This window comes from Dictyostelium purpureum (assembly GCF_000190715.1).
Source record: "Dictyostelium purpureum unplaced genomic scaffold DICPUscaffold_465, whole genome shotgun sequence".
Lineage (NCBI taxonomy): Eukaryota > Evosea > Eumycetozoa > Dictyosteliales > Dictyosteliaceae > Dictyostelium > Dictyostelium purpureum.
Window position 1 is genome coordinate 1 of NW_003519799.1, and position 21405 is coordinate 21405.

Here is a 21405-nt window from a genome sequence, read left to right on the forward strand (position 1 = left end):
CACATTCGATGACAGTTAGACAGAAAACTGACACATGTATCAGAGAGACACTTTAGATATTAGTATAAACATAGTATATATATATATATAATACACCACCACAATATCTTGGTTCAATAATTTCAGAAAATGATCTTAATTGGCTGGATAATAACATTAACAAGAATAATCAAAATATAATCAAGGCAATAATTTAATAAATAATAACAGTGTTGGATCAGTCGGTAGTAACTCACTATTACTACCACCTCCACCACAAAAGGTTGTGCAAAATATCAAACCAAAGAAAGGTAGCGTCTATGATAATGAAATTCAAGCATTAACCAAAAGAAGAGCCAATAGCGCAAGTTCCAATGGAGGTAAAAATTACAGTAGTTCTAATGACGACTCTGGTAATAATAAAAAACAAAAAAAAACCACATTTGACAAGAATGCAGGTGGTGGTATTGGCGGCAATAACAGTGATAATGAAGGTGGTAAAAAAAAGAAAAAGAATTTATCAGCAATTGCAGCAGCAGAGGGTAAAAAGATTCCAGTATGGAGAAAGGTATTAAGTGACGACTCAAAATTATTCTCAAACGAAAGAACATGGATGAGTTGGGTTGGAACAACATTCTCTTTAGGCGCCATTGGTACATCAATTATTACTTTTTTTGGTACAGAATCGTTATCTCTATTCACCGGTCTTTGTCTCTGGATTATTGCAATTGGATTTTTAGTTTATAGCTATATTATTTTCAGGTTAAGAAGAAGAGCCATCATAAATAAAGTAGCAGGTCCTTTTGATGACAGATATGGCCCAATCGCTTTAATTGTTATGGTTATGTTTGCAATCACACTTTTCTTGGTATTCTTTATTGTCAAAAAACCAAAAGCTTTGGCAGAAAGATAAATTAATAAAAAAAAAATAAAAAAAAACAAATAAATAAATTATAAATTATAATTATAAGAAAATATAAAACCAAATATCTTTTTTTTTAATATAACAAGTTTTTAAAAAAAAAATATATAAATATTTTTTTTTATTTATTTTTTTTTTTTTTTTTTTTTTTAATATATTAATAAACTAATAATAATAGTCTATTATTTTCAAATAAAATTTATATTTTATTGTTTAGTTGTTGAATTTGGTAATACAGTATCGGGGGAAAAATCTAATGGTTGTGTTTGTTCTACATCAATTTTTAATTCTGTTAAAAATAAGGATATTTGATGAACTTTTAAGAAATTATAGGCCATTGGTTGGTAACGCATAGTATTTGTAATTACTTTCCAAATGATTCTACGTTTGTTCAAATTTATTAAATTATTAATTCTATCTGGATTTGATTCGTCGACAAACGCCAAGTCACGCAAATGAATACCAAGGAAAGGAATACATGGTGGTTTTGCATCTTTATAATTTATTCTATAATTTCTAAAACTATTTTCGCTCGAGAAAAGCTTTTCCAAATCTGCAAATGTTTCTTGTTGTTGTTTTGAAAGATCTTTACGGATAGCTTTGGTTCTAAATACATGAGTATTATTAATACCACCATAGATTGCCATTAAGGAATGGAAATTATTGTTGGCACGAAGATGTTCGGAAATCTTTAAGAATCTGCCTAAAAGCTTGGTTCTTCCTTTAGAGTTTTGTTCATTAAGAATTGAGCTTGCAATCCACTTTGTAAAATCATTAAATCTTCTCATCATATTTAAAAGATTGACTGCCTTTGATCGAAATTGTGGTTTGGTCCAACCTTTAATTAAAAATTCTGATGTCTTTATTAATTCGTAAAGTCCGAAATCAATAACACATAATTGTCTTGCTATCTCTTCTTCATCTATATCATCAAATGTTAAAGTTGGTGAAAATATATTCTTTGGTACTTTTGGTTCTGGTGGATCTTTAATTTCTCTTCTTTGAGTTTCTTTCTTTTCCTATAAAAAAATAATTAAAAAAAAAAAAATCAATAAAATATTCACAGCCATTACATTTAATAATATTTGATAACTTACAATTTTTGAACTAATAACTGCACGTAATTGTTTAGCATGAGCAGTTGCAACTTGATGATCAATAAAATTATTTAGAATAGCTAATAGTTTTTCATTAAAATCTGTTGGTTGTTGTTCAATCCATACTTTAATAAAACAAATAACTTGAGCACTATCTATATTTTCAAATGAATGATAAATTTGAATAAATTTGTTTAAAATAGTTTCAGCTGAAGTAAATGATGGATAAGTTAAAAAAAATATTTTCTTTTCATTTGCATCTATGGTTTGTAGAAAAAAAAAAATTTTGATTGGTTAATATATTTAAATATATATTAAAATTATGTTTTCTTTTTTATTATAAAATATGCATACCTTGGCCATTAAAATTTCCAACTAACCATAATAATAATCTGTTTAATGATGCTGCTTGAATTGTCATATCTGGATTTCTTATAATTTGACTTTCATCATAACGATCATCAGCTAAATTACCCTCTTCTAAATTATTTTCGTTTGAATCGTCTGAATTATAAGCATGATAAGTTTCTACCTCACAATCAGGATCCTCGTTGTTTGCTAATGGTCCAAACCAATTAATATCTTTAATTCCAATTCTAAGTAAGTTTTCGAGTGTATCTTTATCGACTTCGTTTGGAACGAATTGAAGTTTAGTCTCTTCTTGAATTTTCTTTAAACTTGTAGTTAAATTCTCCTCGTGAAGATATTGCATAACCATTTTTAATAAGATGGTATCATTGATTGCATGGCTTGCCTCTGTTTTACCTGCTCTTTTATTTCTAGAATATGATTTTGAATTTGTAATTGGTCTTGTTCTTTCACGAAGCTCTAAAATATCTGAATGCTTGTGCATAGCCTTTGATAACCATTCGCTAGCTGGAAAATTTACAAAACTATCATTATCATTTATACCATCTTGACCTGATGATCCACTAAATGTTGAATACTGTGAGTTTGTTAATTTCTTTTGTGGTGTATTATGAATTTGTTGTACAATTGGATTATTTGACATTTTTGCTTATTAAAAAATATAAAATAATATACATATAAATATATGGTGAGATATTATAACAAAACTATAAAAAAAAGATTAAAATATAAAAACTAAATAATAATATAAAGGAAAAATTATTTGAGGTGATGAAAAAGAAAAAAATAAAAATAAAAAAAAAAGTGTTCTAATGTTGTCAGTTAATTATTACTAATGATAATTATTTTGATTATTTGTTTTTTAAGTGATTTATTTTATATATCAATATCTATTTATTAGCAATACAACAAAAACATTATTGATTGTAATGATAAGAGAATAGAAAAATAAAATAATTTAAATAAGGTAACGGGTGTATGTTTATAATATTTTATGATATTTATTGTGTATATATGAATATATTTGTGTGGGTGGTAATATACTTGATTCTACTTGGTGTTTAGTGGTGGTAGTGGTGTGATGATAAAATATTTTATTATTGTTATTATAAAGATAAATAGATAAAAAGAAAGAAAATAAAATATTTTTATATGTATATAATTATTATATATAAAATTTTTAATGATGATGATGATGACTATTATTATTTAATTGATTCTAAATGATATATTATATGATATGATTAAATAATAATAAAATAATAAGAATAAAAAAAAACACAAAAAAAATAATAAAAAAATTTAATTATGATAATATACAATTTAATCTATTTAATTTTTATAACTGAAATAAAAAAAAATAAACTAAAATCTTTTACAAAATAATTATATGTATAATACAAATATTGAGATAAAGTGAAAAAAAAAAAAAAAAATTACAGTAAAAAAAAATTTTATTTTTAAAATAAAAAAATAAAAAAAATAAGAAAAAAAAAAAAAAAAATTTTAAAATTTTAAAATTTTTTTTATTTTTATTTTCATATAATAACAATATAAATTTTTTTTTATTTTTCTATATAAATATTTTATTTCTCTATAAACAAATATTTTAATATTTAATAAATAAGTTTTTAATTTATTTAATTATTGATCATTACAATTTTATCCAAATCAAAATCTTGTGATATTTGTGAAGTTTTAATAAAACTAGTGTGTAGGTAAGCATATTTTTTTTATTTTTTTTTTTTATTTTTTCATTTTTTTTAGTTTTACAAAATTTTTTGATCTTTGTTTGTGATTAAATTTAGATTAAAGTGGTTTAATAATAAAAGCATACAAAACACACACACACACATACACACACACAATAAAAAAAAACAATAAAAATAAAATAATTACGATATCATAATATACATGTAAAAAACTAAAATAAAATAAAACTTATGATTTATTATTAATATCATAATCATAATAATCATAATAATAATAATAAGAGTTTAATAGATTTTTCTATATTCTTTTTTTTACTTTCCTCTTTTTTTATTTTTGTTTTTGTTTTTATTAGTTTTTTTAATAAATTAATCAACCAATTTATACAAAATTAAAAATTTAAATACTATTGAAAATTTTAAAATTAATTAATTGATCAATTGATTAATTAATCAATAATTAGTTTTGGATTCTTTAACAGTATCTAAATTTTTATTTTGTGTAAATATTTCAATATTGTAATTTTAATTCCTATTCCATAAAAAAAAAAAAAAAAAAAAAGATATTTTTTATAAATATAAAAAATTAAATAAATTTTAAAATTTGCTAGATATTAATTAAAATACAATATACATTTGCAAATGGGAATCAAAAAGATAACAATAATACCATAACCAGGATGGGTGGAAGCTCATTCTGTGACATAGGAAAAGGTGGAGTAAATTTAAAGTTTTTTTTGAAAATGAAAATATCCAATTCCACTATTTTTTTTAAATTTAGGTTTGTTTTATTTTTTTTAAAAATTTTTTTTTATTTTTTTTATTTTTTTTATTTATTTTTTTTTATTTTTTGTTTTTATCGTTCCTTCATCATCATATTATTTTTTTTATTTCCCATCCCTTTTTTAATAACATAATTACATAATAATTATATAATATATATATATATATAATAGACTCAATCATATTATAATATATATATATTTTTAACGTATATTTAATAAAATAATTAAAAATTTTATTTACTTTCTTTCATATAAAAATTTTATAATCATTAGGAAAAAATAGAAAAAGAAAAGAAATGAGGTTTTTAGTTTTATTAGTTGCATTTTTATTAAGTTTTGTATCTGCAGACCCATCATCAAATTTCACCGAGTATACAGTATATTATGCTGGTGGTGATACCTATGTTGTAAAGCCAGGTCTTGACTTTAGAGGTGTTGCATACGCAACCTACTCCAATCAAATGATGACCACCGGTTGGGGCTATCTCAGTCTCACCACTTCACAAGGCTATCCAGATTACATTCAAGCCGCAGGTGCTGGTTTTTTAGAAGGTTATATTTCACAACAAATGATCTGGCAAAATTGGGAAAATATGTATAAGAATGAGTATCACAATGCCATCGGAAGTGATGTCGAAAATTGGATTAACAGCAATCTCGATTATCTTACTACTCAAATTGCAGGAAACACAGATTCACCATATTGGCAACACACCGATTTATTATTAGCCCAACTTCTCTACATGCAACGTGGTTACAATCAATCTATCACCGATGCTAGACTTGATGATAACCAAATGTTAAGTATTATCCCATTCCTCTTAATGAACATGGATGGTGATATGATTGATCTTGGTCCAGCCCTCAATCTTACCAACGGAAAAGAACAACAAACTCCAGCTAGTGCACCAAATCCAAAACAAGCCTTCAAAGAATTTATGAGAAGAACTGGTCATTGTTCAGCCTTAATTAAATTAAATGCTGACTTAAGTGATTTATATTCTGGGTATTTATTGATTTATTGATTTATTGTATTTTGTTTTTTTAGTTTTTATAATGATATTAATGAGATTTTTTTTTTTTTTTTATAATTTTAATAGTCACACCACTTGGTCATCATATTATGAAATGGTCCGTATGTTCAAAGTTTACACATTTAACTTTGCTACACCAGCAGCCTCAAAAACTACTATGTTTTCAAGTTACCCAGCCACTTTATCATCAATTGATGATTTCTATCTTTTAGATTCAAATATTGTTGTCATTGAAACCACCAATGGTTTAATGAACAATAATCTCTATCATCTTATTTCCGCCGAATCAGTTCTTTCTTGGATGAGAGTTGTTGTTACCAACCGTTTAGCTACTTCAGGTCTTTCATGGTGTCAAACCTTCTCATTATATAATTCTGGTACTTACAATAATCAAGTAATTATTATATTTTTTAAAAAAAAAAAAAAAAAAAATAATTAAATTTATTAATGCCATTTCTTTTTTTAATTATTATAGTGGATTATTGTTGATTACAACAAATTCATTAAAGGTCAAAGCGTCCTTGATGGTACCCTCTACATTTTAGAACAAATCCCAGGTTATGTCGAATATTCAGATGTTACACCAATCCTTCGTAATGGATATTGGGGTTCATTCAACATTCCAGTAAGTATCATTATTTGAATTTGTTTTTTTAATTTTATTTTTATTAACTTTAAAATTTTTTTTTTCAATTTTATAGTTTTATGAAAACGTCTATGATGTTTCAGGTTTTAATGAAACCTATGCTCAATATGGCAGTTGGTTCTCATATGAAGGCTCACCAAGAGCATTAATTTTCAGACGTGATGCTAACAACGTTAAATCACTCAGTGATTTCCAAAAAATTCTTCGTTATAACAACTGGCAAAACGATCCATTTTCACAAGGTAATGCTGGTAACCAAATTTCAAGTCGTTTCGATTTAGTCACTCAAGATGATCCAAACAATCAATACCTTGATCCAGATGCTTTTGGTGGCATTGATTCAAAGGTTGTTAGTTCAGATATGGTTAAGAGTCTCATTGTTAACGCCCAATCAGGTCCATCACATGATAATGAAACTCCATTCTCATGGGACTCAAAGTGGAATACTAAATACACCTATTCAGGTCAACCAACTGTATGGAACTTTGGTTGGTATGCTATGAGTGTCACTACAATGGCTCCAGCTCAACAACAATAAATCAAAAGATCAATGATAATTAACTAAATTAGTTAATCAAAAAAAAACAAAACAAATTATTGTATCATTATCTTTTATAGTAATTTACCCATTTTTTTTTTAAACAAAAAATTATAATAAAATTACCAAAAATAATTATTCAACTATTTATTTTTGGTGCCCATATTTTTTTATAAGTTTAAATTAAGATTTTCAAATTTGTTTAAACAATTTTATTTCTTATTAATCAGATTTAAAATTTAACCCGTTTTTTATTTCACACTTTTCTTTTAAAAGAGTAATTTCTTTTAAAAAAAATCTTTTTTTCATTTTTTTTTTTTTTTTTTTTTTTTTTTAAAATTATTTTAAAATTTCCAAAAAATATATTTTTTATCAATATTTTTAATTTTTTATATTATTTTACACAATTTTATTTAAACTCTCAAAAAATAATTAAAAATGGCCAGAAAGCAACCAGCAGCAAGCAAAAAAATGAATAAAAAAGAAAAAGAGGATATCAGTGAAGAGGAAGATGAAATGGAAACAACATCAGATAGTTCAGAAACTGAAACAGAAGAAAAAAAAAAGGTAGTAAAAAAAGCATCTCCAAAGAAAGCTGCTAAAAAACCGGCTGCTAAGAAACCAGCTGCTAAAAAACCAGCTGCCAAAAAGAAAGAGGAAGAGGAAGAGGAAGAAGAAGAGGAGGGAACCGAGACTGAAAGCAAAGATGAGGGTTCTGGTGCTAAAATTGCAAATATTTCAGATGCAGGAAACTTTAATGAACCAAAAGTTGGTGAAAAACAACTTAAAGTTATCAGTTGGAATGTAGCAGGCTTTAGATCAGTATTAACCAAAGGTTTTTCAGATTATGTAGTCAAAGAGAACCCAGATATCTTATGTCTTCAAGAAACCAAAATTAAACCAACCGAAGTTCAGAAAAGTTCAATTCCAAGCGGATACGAATACCATTTCGTCTCAGCCGATCAAGCAGGCCACCACGGTACTGGTTTATTAACTAAACTCAAACCATTGTCATTAAAGTTTGGTATTGGTATTGCTAAGCATGATACTGAAGGTCGTGTTATCACCGCCGAATATGACGATTTCTATCTTGTAAATACATATATTCCAAATTCAGGTTCAAGAGGTTTAAAGAATTTAGATTACCGTATCAAAGAATGGGACGTCGATTTTCAAAAATATCTTGTCGAATTAGATAAAAAGAAACCAGTTGTTTGGTGTGGTGACTTGAATGTTGCACACACTGAAATTGATTTAAAAAATCCAAAAACAAATGTTTGTATTATTTATTCATTATTTTTAATTTAATTATAAAATACTAATATTTTATTTATTATATTTTAGACCAAGTCTGCTGGTTTTACAATCCAAGAAAGAACAAGTTTTGGTGATTTCTTAAATAAAGGCTTTATTGACAGTTACAGACATTATAATCCAGGTAAAGAGGGAGCATTCACTTTTTGGACATATATGGGCGGTGCTAGAGCTAAAAATGTTGGTTGGAGATTAGATTATTTTGTTGTTTCAAAGAGATATATCGATTCAATTAAAACTCCATTCATTAGATCAACTGTAATGGGTTCTGATCATTGTCCAATTGGTATTATTGTTAATATAAATTAATTATAAATGTAATAATAAAAATAAAAATAAAAAATAAAAATAAAAATTATTTCTAGATTATTTAAAAAAACAGTTTTTATTTTTTATTTTTTATTTTTTATTTTAATTTTTATTTTTTATTTTTTAAATAACGATAAAATTTTATTTTTCTTTATAAAATATTTTATTTCTAAAATATATTATATTTATTTGTTTATTTATTATTTGTTTATTTGTTTATTTGTTTATTTGTTTAATTTTTTTTGATTGGCGATTTTTTTTTTTTTTTATTAATAACGTTATTGATATTAAATATTAACCAGTGGGTAAAAAAAATAAATTAAAGAAAAAGTTGATGATCATTCTCTTTTCCTTCCGAATTCGTAAAGGGTATCACCAAACCCAACAAAAATGGAGATTCGTAAAGAGAAATTTAAAAAAAAAACACCTATAAAAAAATAAAAATAAAAAAAAAATAAAAAAAAAATAAAAAAATAAAAAATAAATTATTTTATATTAAATTTCTTGTTGAGAAACCAATATAATCTTGCATAGCTGCCTATTGTTGGTTTTTTTTTGTTTAGTTGGTGTCCTTTTGTTGAGGTCGAAATTTTTTTTTTTTTTAAAAATTCAAAAAATGATTTTTTTTTTTGATGACCAGAGGTCATGGTTACCAGACTATTTAAATAAATATTATTTAATTTAATTATTTATTTTTTTCTCACTATCAGTTAGCTAAACAATATTTCAAAATAAATAGAGGAGAAAAAAAAAAAAGTAAATCATTATCCAATTCTATTTTTTTTTATTATATATAAATTTTATATTTGTATATTTTTTTTTTTATATAAACTCACCAGAATGAGATTTTTAATCGCCTTATTATTAATTATTGTCGCTTTCGCCAGCAACACTTTCGCTTTACAATGCGAAATGTGCCAATATGCTATTAAAGCCGCTGAAGATTTAGTTGACCAAAACTTCACCCAAAACCAAATTTTACCATACTTAAACTCAGCTTGCAATTTATTACCAGAATCATGGGCTGCTCCATGTGAAATTGTTGTTGAACAATACGGCTGGCAATTCATCCAAAAAGCTATTGCTCACGAAACCCCAGAAGTCGCCTGTACCCAACTCGGTTTATGTGGTGCCAAACAATTAAGATTCGAAACTCCAGTTGAAGTTGAAGCTGAAGTTGAAGTTGAAGAACAAGAAGCCCCAGTCCAAACCAATATGCTCGGCAAATGGCACTGGAAAAAACACCACAAAAATCCATTCAAACACTTAGAAAAGGAATTAAAATGCAAAGTAAGTTGATTATAAATTTTTTTTTTTTTTTTAATTTTTAAAATTTTTTTTTTTCAAAAATTAATTTTTAATTTTAATTTTTTTAGGCTTGTCACTATGTTGTTGGTAAAGCTGATGGTTACATCAATCGTGAATTCAACGAAGCCAAACACGCCATCGACCGTGAATGTGATGTCTTTGAACTCCACCCAGCTGTTAAATATTGCAAACACATTGTTGATCACGAATTAGACAAAATCTTCAATGAAGTCAGAAGACATGAATCACCAGCCAACGTTTGCAAACACATCCATTGGTGTTAAATTATTTTTTAATTTTTAAATAAATTAATTTTTTTTTAACTTAAATTTTTTTTTTTTTATTTTTAATATTTTTATTAAAAAATTTATACAACTTTTATTATTTAATCTAAAATTTTTTTTATTAAAATATTTGGGCCATTTTTTATTGTACTCATTAATATTTATATCTATACATATTTAAATATAATTTTTTTTTCAAAAGGATAATTTTTTTTAAAAAAACATTATTCGAACTTTATTATTTTTTATTTTTTTTTTTTACCCAAAAATTTTATATTTTATATACAATAAAAATAAAAAATCTATTTCTAAAAACTTAATTTATTTGCATATATAATCTTTTTAAAAAAAAAAACTAAAAATTTTAATTTTTAAAAAACTTAAAAAGTTTAAGTTTTTTAAAAATGGGTGCTCTGTCATCAAAACATATGAGTCATAAAATAAGTTTTTATAATTTATTTTTTGTATAAATAAAATTTTTTTTTATTCTATTATTATTTTCAAAATTAAATAATAAAGTAAAAAAAATAATGGGAAATTATATATCCAAAGCACCAGTTTTAACATGTGTAGTATTAATTTTTGCCACTACAATATATATCTTAACAAAAAAAAATAAAAAAATAAAAAATGATAATATTGTAAAGGATGCCATAAATTCTATAAATAATAATAATATTAATATTAATAATAAAAGTAAGGCCCAAATTGAAGAAGAGGTATTAAAGAAATTCAGAGACTATGATATTGTAATTGATTTGGCCAGTGTTGATACATTTGTAATTAAAGATTCTTCATGGACCATTTATATAAGTGATCAAGTATTGAAAGACTGTGATCCATCTGCTGAATATCCAATTGCCAAAATCTTAGAAGGTTCAGATAAATATAAAACCATTACAGTAATTGGTTATTTTAAAAGAGGTAAATAAATTCTTTTGTATTTTATTGTTTAATTTTAAATTAATTTATTAACTAATTAATTTTTTTATTTTATAGGTAAAACTTTTGTTATTAATTTAATTAATGATTTTAATTTACCATCTGGTAGTAAGAACAAGACTAAAGGCTTATCAATGATTATTTCACAGGCTACCACCTCTTTATTTATTGATACACAAGGTGGTAATACACCACTTCCATGTCATACTAACGATGTTGAAGATGCCGAGCTCCAAAGAATCTATAATATCAGTACTGGCGATCCAAATCAATTGAACAATCTCCATCTTGCTAGAAAGAAAGCTACAGAGTCATTTATACAAGAAGTTGCTATCGGTTTATCTAATCTAGTTATTTTTGTTGTAAACGAGATGACATGGAGCGACCAACAAAACATAATGGCCCTTCAGAAAAAGATAATGAACCAAGAAAGCAAAGCTAGTCGTCTATATGTTATCCATAACTTTATGAATGTTGATAACGAGAAAGATTTGATTGCAATGATCAAGACCTATGTTACTACCCCATTCAAAGGTAGATTCCATCCAGATTTTGAATGCGATGATTTGGTTGTTCATAGTTTTGCTGATGCTGCTAATAATACCACCCATTTCTTCCTCTGTGATGATAACAGTGAATTTGGTCACAAATGGAACAGAATAGTTGCAAAACTTATTAGAAACAATATTAAGGGCATTATTGATGAAAATAAAGAATTTGATACCATTTTATTAAAGACCATTAAAGAAAAGATGAAAGTTAATATCAAGTATCCATCCGATTTGAAGATTGTACCATATAAGAACGAGGAGCTCTCTCTAGTTGAAAAACATCCAAAAAAAAAGAACTTTTCTTTTAATAGAGAAAAAAATAATATTAAGCCACACATGATAAAAGCTCTAGACGAATATGAAGAGTTGTTCGACCAAGTAGCCCCGATCTCCATTGATATCAACCAAATTCCAATGTTTTCTATTGTTCCGATCGAATACAAAGTTGATGGAAAAATTGACCATTCCCTAAAAGCTAAAGACATTGACTACATAGATAATAATATAGTTGTAAGAGGTGGTTATAAACCACCTTTTGACCGTATTGAAGATGAAAATAGTTTGACTCTAGTATTTGATATTCCTTTTATTTTTCAAAATGATATTAACCATATGATCTATTATGATAAAGATGAAGATTGTATGGTTTTAAGGGTCTGGGGTATTAGGGAATTGAAATATAAAACAGACGAAAAAGATGTAACTGATAATGGTAGTTTAGGCGTTTGCAAATATTCACCAGCCACAAAATTAATCCCATCTTCAAACTCTCGTAAGGAAGGTGAGTACGATCTAAGAATACCGATCCAAGCTTGTTATGGTATTGAATACGAAACAGATTTTGAAAACGGAATGTTAAACGTAATGTTTAAAAATATTTTGAACAAAAAAAAAATTATTAAATAAAAACAAAATTATTTTATTTTTCAATACATTTTTTATTTATTTATTTATTTATTTGTTTATTTGTTTGTTTGTTTACGAAGGTAATTTTTAATTTAAAAAAAAAAAATTAATTTTCATTTTTTTTTTTTTTTTTTTTTTTTTTCATTTTTTTTTTAATTAAAAAAAAAAAAAAAAAAAAAATTAATTTATATTTTTAAAAATATAAAGAAGCAATTTGTAATATTAATAAAGTAATAATATAATTTTTTATAATAATGTCTATTTTTGTGAAATCTTGGGCAGAATTAACAGAAGAAGATGAGGGTGATAATTTGTCACCTGTTATGTCAAGTAAAAGCCTTGATGAACAAGAAGAAGAAAATATAAAAAAATTAACAAATATAATTGACATAGTAAAGCTCGATGAACAAAAAATTAAAGAACAACAGCAACAACAACAACAACAACAAGAGCAAGAACAACAATATAATGGTAATAGTAATAAAAGTAATAATGGTCAAAAAAAGATTATTAAAAATGTATCAACAGGTAGAGTTTCAGCCTCCAAATATTTATCAAAACTGAATAAAAGATCTCCAGTTCAAAAAAAACTTCAAAAATCACCAACAAAGAAACAATATGATGATCAAGAGTTTGATGAAGAAGAGGAATTTGAAGAAGAAGGCGATGAAGAATTCAATGAGGAAGAGGATTATCAAAATAATGGCAATGATTATGAAGATAATGAAAAAGAAGGAAGCTTTAAAAATAATAAAAGTTTTAATAATAACAATAATAGAGGCACATTTTCACCACAAAATAATAATAATAGATCAAGAGAAGATATTTTCTTTAAAAATAATAGAAATTCACCACAAAATCACAAACAACATCAACAACAACAACATCATCAACACCAACATCAAAATCAACACCAACACCAAAGCCATCAAAACCAACGTAATCAATATCAACAAAATGATAATAAAAATATAAATAAATTCGAAGGAGATTTAAGAGATTTAATAAATGAAGAAGTTAAAAAATCACCACAAAAAAGTAATACTAATAGAGATGATAAACCACCAGTTGATTTAAGAGAATTAATTAACAGTGAAAAAAGAAAAGCAAATCCACCAAATCACAAACCAAGTTATCAAGAGGGTGAAGATACACAATCATCGTTAATGTCTGCAAGATTTTCAAGATTAAATAATGAAACACCACAATCACCATCACAACACTCGCCATCACAACATTCACCATATCAACAAAATAATCAACACAAACCCCAACAAAGATCAAATCTTACAACACCAATTACAAAAAGAAGAGATATTAATGATTTAACACCATACTCATCTCCAAATCCATCAACACCACAACAACAACAAAGATTTAAGAATCAACCATATCAAAACTCACCAACCTCAAGAGGTCCATTAAACTTTAATGTTGACTCACCATCAAAACAACCACAGCAACAATCACCACCACCAAAAGCAATTAATATGAATGAAGTTAAACCAATTATTGGAACATGCAAAGATTATGAAAAACCATACCTTAGATTAACTGGTAAGGCAGACCCAAGCAAAATTAGACCAATCGATATTTTAGAGACTTGGTTCCCAAAGCTAGTCAGAAAGTACCAAAATACAAAAAATTACAACTATACTTTGGACCAATTGAAATCAATTAGACAGGATTTAATGATTCAACATATTAGAAATAAATTTACCTTGGGTGTATATGAAGCAAATGCAAAAATTTGTTTGGAAAACTCTGATTTTGGCGAATTTGGTCAATGTTTATCTCAAATCAAAGAGCTATACGAAACCATCGAATCTGAAAATCAATTTGAATTCCTTTCATACGATTTATTATTTACCCTATTATTTAGTGACGATGGTAAGTGCAACAACAATAAATATCTATTATATTATGGTTGCTAATATTTTTTTTAAAAAATATTTTAGAATTAGTATCACTATTACCAAAAATTATAAACAATACAGAACTATTTAATAATCAAATAATCAAACACTCATTCGAAATTGTTAAATCGGTTTTAAATAAGAATTATTGTAAATTTAATAAACTCTATCTTGGATGTTATAATATGGAAAAATATTTATTGGAGAAAATACTAAATGAAAAATTAAGAGTTTATTCATTGGATGCAATGGTCAAATCATACAAACCATCAATCCATTTTAACTTCCTCGAAAAAGAATTATCATTTTCAAATCAAGATGAATTAATCAAGTTTTTAGAAAACTATCCTAAACAATTAAATATCAACAAAGAAAAACAAGAACTAGTTTGTTCATCAAAAAAAAACTAAAAAATAAAATAAATAATATTATTTACATTAATATTATTTAATTTTAATGGTTTGTTTAAATTACTATATATTTTATTTATTTATTAAAATTATATTTATTTATTCATAGTTTGAACCTGGTGTTGTATTTTTATTAATATCTGGTTTTGAATTTGTAAATAGATCTGAAAACTTTCTCATAAATCTTGATTGTTGTTTTTGTTCTTGGATTGGTTGTTGAAATTGGTTAAATTGTTGATGTTGTTGAATTGGTTGTTGAAATTGGTTAAATTGTTGTTGTTGTTGTTGTTGATATTGTTGTGGTTGTGGAGCTTGTTGAAACTGTTGTGGTTGTGGAGCTTGTTGTTGATATTGTTGGTATGGATATAAGTTTTGGTTTAATGGATGTGGTTCTTGGGTATTTTTAATATTAGCACTGAAAATATTATTTGGAGTTATTTGTTCTGAATTTAATTGAGCTGATTGTTGTGGTTGTTGTGGTTGTTGTTGGATTGTTTGTTGAATTGTTTGTGGGATTGGTTGCTGAACTGATTGTTGAACTCTTTGGTGTTGTTGCTCTCTAATAGTTTGTGACATACCAGTAACAATTAAAGTAACTCTAATTCTACTATCTAATTGTTGATCAAAGCTTGAGCCAAAAATAATATTTGCCATTGGATCTACCTTGCTACTAACTAAACTTACAATTTGATCGACTTCATGTAATTTAAGGTCATTACCTGTGACATTTAAAAGTACACCTTTAGCGCCAGAGATATCGATATTTTCTAATAATGGGTTATTAAGAGCCATAAGTGCAGCAACTTCACCACGACCTTTACCTTCAGCTTCACCAACACCCATTAAAGCTTTGCCACTATTGCACATAATTGATTTAACATCGGCAAAATCAAGATTGATAAGACCTGGTTTGACTAAAATATCAGAGATACCTTTAATACCATTGTATAAAACATCATCGACCATTTGGAAAGCATTGCCAATATAAAGATCTTCTGAATTTTCCATAAGCTTTTGATTTGGGATTACGATTAAACTATCGACAGAGTTTTCGAGTTCTGTTAAACCTTGATCAGCTAATCTCATTCTATGTTTACCTTCGAAATGGAATGGTTTGGTGACAATACCAACAGTAAGAATACCTTTTGCTTTAGCAGCTGAGGCAACTACAGAGGCACCAAGTGTACCTGTACCACCACCTAAACCAGCAGTAACAAATAATAATTGAGTGTCACCAATTTGATTCATTAACTCTTCAATTGATTCTTCAGTTGCTTTTTTACCAATTTCTGGGACAGCACCAGCACCTAAACCTTTTGTAATTGATTTACCAAGTTGAACAATTTTTTTACTACCTGAAATTGCTAAAGCTTGAGCGTCAGTATTTGCAACAATAAAATCGACACCACATAATTCCTTTGAAATCATATTATTAACTGAATTTGAACCGCCACCACCTACACCACATACTGTAATGCTTGGAATTGTAATCCAATCTTTATCTCCATTAACATTTGTTGAATATTTTTTAATATTTAATCCAAAGCTGAATTTTAAAAATAAAATTAATATAAAAAAAAATAAAAAAGATAAATTAAATAAATACTTACTTTGGTTGTTGTTGTTGAAAAATTGAAGTTCTTAATAAAGAATATACTTTATTAAGATTTGAATTTTTAATAAATAATTGATTCATTTTTGTTTTATAAAAAATCTAATGAAAATTAGCAAAACAAAAAAATGTTTATACAAATTATAAAAAAAAATTTGGAAAAAAAAAAAGAAAAAAAAAATCAAAAAAATTTAAAAAAAAAAAGAAATTATTTTTTAAATTATTAATATTCAAATAAAACAATTATGATCATTGCCCAAAAATAAAAAAAAAAAAAGATATTTTGGTGTTTAAAATAAAAAATAATCTATGCTATATTTTTTTATTTTTTTTATTTTTTTTATTTTATTACTTTTTATTAATGAGTTTTTGGAATAACCTTTGAAACTTTGTCAATTAAAAGTTGAACAACTTCAGGCTCGGCCAAAGTTGAAATATCACCCAATTGTTCTGGAGTTGATTCATGGGCACCGATCTTTCTTAAAATTCTTCTCATAATTTTACCAGATCTAGTTTTTGGAAGTGAGGGTGTGATAATGATTACATCAGGAGTTGCAAATGGACCAATAATGGTTCTAACTTCTTTTTTTAAGAGGGCAATTACATTTGACTCATCTTCTTCATAACCTTGTTTTAAAGTACAAAATGCTAAAATACCTTGACCTTTAATATCGTGTGGGAAACCTACAACGGCAGCTTCAGCACATAATGAACAACCAACCAAAGCACTTTCCAATTCTGCAGTACCTAAACGATGACCTGAAACATTGATAACATCATCTACACGACCCTCAATCCAATAGTAACCATCGTTATCACGTCTTACACCATCACCTGTGAAATAATGACCTGGATATGGGTTCATATAAGTTGTTAAATAACGAGAGTGTGATTGAAATACTGTACGAGCCATACCTGGCCATGGTCTTGCAACTGCTAAAACACCACTTGCTTCTTTTTCACCTGTAATAACTTGACCAGTTTTTGAGTCTAAAACACGTAATTCTATACCAAAGAATGGTTTTGTTGCTGATCCTGGTTTCATTGGTGTTGCACCTGGAAGTGGTGAAATGAGATGACCACCAGATTCAGTTTGCCAATAAGTATCAACGATTGCGCATTTCTCTTGGCCAACATGATTATAAAACCATCTCCAGGCTTCTGGGTTAATTGGTTCACCAACTGAGCCTAAAACTCTTAGTGAACTTTTATCTGAACTTTCGGTAAATGAGACTGGGAATTTCATAAGGGAACGGATTGCAGTTGGGGCAGTATAGAATTGAGTAATTTTGTGACGTTCGACCATTTCCCAATATCTTGCAGGGGTTGGATGAAGTGGTGTACCTTCAAATATAAATGTAGTTGCACCATTTGCTAATGGACCATAAACTATATAACTGTGACCTGTAATCCAACCTACATCTGCCATACATGCATAAATATCGTCATCTTGATAATCGAAAACATATCTGTGGGTCATGGCAGCATATAAAAGATAACCTGCTTGGGTATGAACCAAACCTTTTGGTTTACCTGTGCTACCACTGGTATATAGAATAAATAATGGATCTTCTGAATCTAAAAATACAGGTGGACAATAAGGACGTTGCTCAACCATAGCTTCATCTGCCCAAATATCAATGGATGAGTTAAAATTTACATGACGACCAGTATTTTTAAAGACCAAGACATGTTCTACCGATTTGCAATGTTTTACAACTTGATCAATTTTCTCTTTTAATGGAATATATCTACCACCACGTAAACCTTCATCAGCTGTAATAATAAGACGGCATTTAGCGTCATCAACTCTTGAAACAATTGATTCATAACCAAAACCTGCAAAAATTACTGAATGAATTGCTCCAATTCTAGCACATGCCAACATTGAGTAAATTGCGATTGGAGTGTTTGGTAAATAAATTGCAACTGCATCGCCCTTCTTTATTCCTAATGATAATAATACATTGGCTAATCTATTAACTTGTAAATATAATTCATAATATGTAATTTTTTGAACTTGTGTTGCTTCATCACCTTCAAAAATAATTGCAACTTTATCTTTATTTTCTTTTAAGTGTCTATCGATACAATTGTATGAGACATTAATTTTACCATTTAAAAACCATGATACATCGCCATTTTGAAATGATCTAAAATTAATAAATTAAATTAAAAATTTTTTTTATTAAAAAGTTAATATTAAATTTTTATCTTTTTTTTTTTTGTTTATTTTATTATCTAACTTACCCTGATGTAACTTGTGTATAATCTGAAAACCATGTTAAAAAATTTTTAGCTTGTTTATCCCAAAAATCATTTGGGTTTTCTATTGATTCTTTATATAATTTATTATATTCTTCAATTGAAGAGATATGACTTTTTGCTGGGAAGTTTGGAGGTTGAAATATATTTGCATCAGACATCATTTGTGTTGATTTGTTGAACTTGAAAAAAAATAAAAATTAATTTTTTTTTGAAAAATTGAAAAAAAAAAAAAAAAGAAAAAAAAGAAAATTAAAAAAATAAAATTTTAAAAAAAAATATGATATTTATTTACTGGTATTAAATGTTATTGTGATTTATAAAAAAATAAAAAAAATTTAAAAAAAAAAAATTAAATGGGAAATGATAAAAAATTTTTTATTTTAAAAAAAAATAATTTTATTTAATTAAATATAAATAAGTGTAATTATTTAGGAAATATGCTTTTGAATTATTTTATTTTTTTTAATTTTTTAATTTTTTTAATAAATAAATAAAAGAAGGATATTTAAAACAAATAAAAATAAATAATATGGGTTAAAATAAAAAATGAAATTTTTTTTTTTTTTTTTCATTTTTTATATTAAAAAAAATTAAAAATTAATTTAAAAAAAATAAATAAAAAACATTTTATTTTTATTTTTTTTTAAAAACACAGAAATAAAAAAATAATGTTTTTTATATCTAATTAAATGAGCAAATTAACTCAATAATAAAAGAATTTATATTTTAACTAAATCTATAAATAAGAATTCTATCTACTAATATTTTTAATTAATATAATTTTGTTATTATTATTTTTTTTTTTTTTTTTTTTTTAATAATTAATATTATCGGTGTAAGAGATAGTAATTTATTAATAAAATTTTTGAAATAGTTTTGTGAATAGGTTTATAAATAAGAGGTTGGGAAGTTGATTAGAATATTTTTGGATCATCTGGAACAAATTTATTCAAAAACACAATTTAGCGAATCATTATCAAGTTTATTCAATACTATTTTATCAATTGTAAAAAAATTATACTAAATTATATCACGAAGAACTATATTTAATAAAAAGGAAAAATGGTAACATATTATTTATAAAAAATAAAATTTTATTATATTATTTAAAAATTTTATGATATTTCAGTATCCTAATACTGAAAATATTTTCGATTGGTCTGATGGAGTTAAAAATTATTTCGTATATTATTTCTAATTATGACATAGTAGTAATTTGTGGAAATGGTAAAAATCTGAATCCTTTTTACTATTGATTCTATTTTTGTTATATATTAAAATATTATTGATGTGATACTATCGTTACTAATATATTGAGTTTTTTGATTCTATAGTCTATTATTATTATTAATATTAATTTTTTTTTTATTTTTTTTTTTTTTATTTTTTATATTTTTTTTATATTTTTTTTTTATATTTTTTTTTTATAAAATTATATTATTAATTATTATTGATTAACTAAAAGTTTTTTTCTAGCTTTAAGTTATGATTTCTAATTTAAAGTCAACTATTTTTTTTCTATGGCAGCTATAAAATATCTATGGGAATTGATTATGTGTTGGGTTTTATATAACTAATTTAGAAAAAACAAAATTGGAAATAGAATAGCTATTAAATAAATTATCCATTTTCGAAAAAAAGAGAAATGTAAATTATCTATATAAAAAATAATATGCTATTTAATATTATTACTATTACTAATGAGAGCTATAACTAATATGAAACTGTATATTGTTATTTTGAAGTTGAAAAATAATGAAGAGGAATAAAAAAAAAATAAAATAAGTATTTATTTTTATCGATTTTTATAAAATTTGCAAATTGATGTAAAATAACACACACCATAATTTCTCTTTTTTGCACTTCTTTTTAAACGTTTTATTTTTTTTTTTTTTGATTATAACCAGCTTTTTTTTTAATTTTTTTTTCTTTTTTTAAAATACTATTAGCCACTCTTTGTAAAGAGTGTTTCCAGCTCTACCACGAGGAGGTTAGTATATTAGAGCCAATGGTTAATTATTTATACCTTCAGGCAGTATAAATAATTAAACACCAAATTGAAAATTTGTGGTTAATTATGTATACCACCACGCAGAATACATAATTAACCACCTCATTGAAAATTAGGTAAATTTCAAAAACATAGATACCAAGCGGGCCCAACTCAGAATCTATGTAATCAAAATACCTATTGGGAGTTGATTTTATGATCCATAGTACTTGAAATTTTGAATGTTATATAATATTTGATATTTTTTAAAGATCCATAATACTTGATTTATTTTTAATTCTAAATAATCCTTGATGTTTTCATTAAATAATCCTTGATGTGTTTTAATTCTAAATAATCCTTGATATATTTTAATGATTCATTATAGTTTATATTTTTATATGCTATATAATACTTGATATTTTTAATTATCAATAATATTTGATATTATGAGTGTTACACAATAATAGACATATTTTAAATGATCCAATAAAATATTTATCCTATAATCATTAT

The 21405-nt window shown here is 25.4% G+C and overlaps 9 protein-coding genes across 9 annotated transcripts; 6 read left to right on the top strand and 3 right to left on the bottom strand.

Annotated features, from left to right (window-relative positions):
* Nucleotides 1-185: 185 nt before the first annotated feature.
* DICPUDRAFT_84303 (uncharacterized protein) lies at nt 186-892 on the top strand (the record flags this gene model as incomplete). Its single annotated transcript, XM_003293726.1, has 1 exon — nt 186-892. A coding segment is annotated over one exon (705 nt), but the record flags the coding sequence as incomplete, so codon positions are not given.
* A 215-nt stretch (nt 893-1107) lies between these two features.
* Nucleotides 1108-3010, bottom strand: DICPUDRAFT_158689 (Ras guanine nucleotide exchange factor; the record flags this gene model as incomplete). The annotated part of the gene is made up of 3 exons (XM_003293732.1): nt 1108-1920; nt 1999-2258; nt 2353-3010. The coding sequence occupies 3 exons, from the start codon at nt 3008-3010 to the stop codon at nt 1108-1110; spliced, it is 1731 nt and encodes a 576-aa protein (XP_003293780.1).
* A 2222-nt stretch (nt 3011-5232) lies between these two features.
* Nucleotides 5233-7058, top strand: DICPUDRAFT_6034 (uncharacterized protein; the record flags this gene model as incomplete). The annotated part of the gene is made up of 4 exons (XM_003293727.1): nt 5233-5867; nt 5962-6289; nt 6371-6520; nt 6597-7058. Coding segments are annotated over 4 exons (1575 nt in total), but the record flags the coding sequence as incomplete, so codon positions are not given.
* An 804-nt stretch (nt 7059-7862) lies between these two features.
* DICPUDRAFT_9650 (uncharacterized protein) lies at nt 7863-8678 on the top strand (the record flags this gene model as incomplete). The annotated part of the gene is made up of 2 exons (XM_003293728.1): nt 7863-8354; nt 8424-8678. Coding segments are annotated over 2 exons (747 nt in total), but the record flags the coding sequence as incomplete, so codon positions are not given.
* An 864-nt stretch (nt 8679-9542) lies between these two features.
* Nucleotides 9543-10294, top strand: DICPUDRAFT_90392 (uncharacterized protein; the record flags this gene model as incomplete). Its single annotated transcript, XM_003293729.1, has 3 exons — nt 9543-9831; nt 9862-9992; nt 10079-10294. 3 exons carry the CDS (start codon nt 9543-9545, stop codon nt 10292-10294), a joined length of 636 nt encoding a protein of 211 aa, XP_003293777.1.
* A 530-nt stretch (nt 10295-10824) lies between these two features.
* Nucleotides 10825-12711, top strand: DICPUDRAFT_99756 (uncharacterized protein; the record flags this gene model as incomplete). Its single annotated transcript, XM_003293730.1, has 2 exons — nt 10825-11218; nt 11294-12711. 2 exons carry the CDS (start codon nt 10825-10827, stop codon nt 12691-12693), a joined length of 1794 nt encoding a protein of 597 aa, XP_003293778.1. The 3' UTR covers nt 12694-12711.
* Nucleotides 12712-14183: 1472 nt separating this feature from the next.
* DICPUDRAFT_58665 (uncharacterized protein) lies at nt 14184-15086 on the top strand (the record flags this gene model as incomplete). The annotated part of the gene is made up of 2 exons (XM_003293731.1): nt 14184-14583; nt 14652-15086. The coding sequence occupies 2 exons, from the start codon at nt 14184-14186 to the stop codon at nt 15017-15019; spliced, it is 768 nt and encodes a 255-aa protein (XP_003293779.1). The 3' UTR covers nt 15020-15086.
* Nucleotides 15073-16715, bottom strand: DICPUDRAFT_99758 (uncharacterized protein; the record flags this gene model as incomplete). The annotated part of the gene is made up of 2 exons (XM_003293733.1): nt 15073-16565; nt 16630-16715. 2 exons carry the CDS (start codon nt 16713-16715, stop codon nt 15119-15121), a joined length of 1533 nt encoding a protein of 510 aa, XP_003293781.1. The 3' UTR covers nt 15073-15118.
* A 201-nt stretch (nt 16716-16916) lies between these two features.
* DICPUDRAFT_51144 (acetyl-CoA synthetase) lies at nt 16917-19406 on the bottom strand. The gene is made up of 2 exons (XM_003293734.1): nt 18882-19406; nt 16917-18784 (listed from the first exon to the last, which is right to left on the bottom strand). Exons 1-2 carry the CDS (start codon nt 19058-19060, stop codon nt 16990-16992), a joined length of 1974 nt encoding a protein of 657 aa, XP_003293782.1. The 5' UTR covers nt 19061-19406; the 3' UTR covers nt 16917-16989.
* Nucleotides 19407-21405: the final 1999 nt, after the last annotated feature.

Bases quoted from the DNA above. Each gene is read 5' to 3' on its own strand.
- DICPUDRAFT_51144 (XM_003293734.1), bottom strand. From the start codon at position 19,060: ATGATGTCTGATGCAAATATATTTCAACCTCCAAACTTCCCAGCAAAA. The intron at 18,785-18,881 runs GTAAGTTAGATA...TATTAATTTTAG, and splicing joins TATACACAAGTTACATCAGG to ATCATTTCAAAATGGCGATG.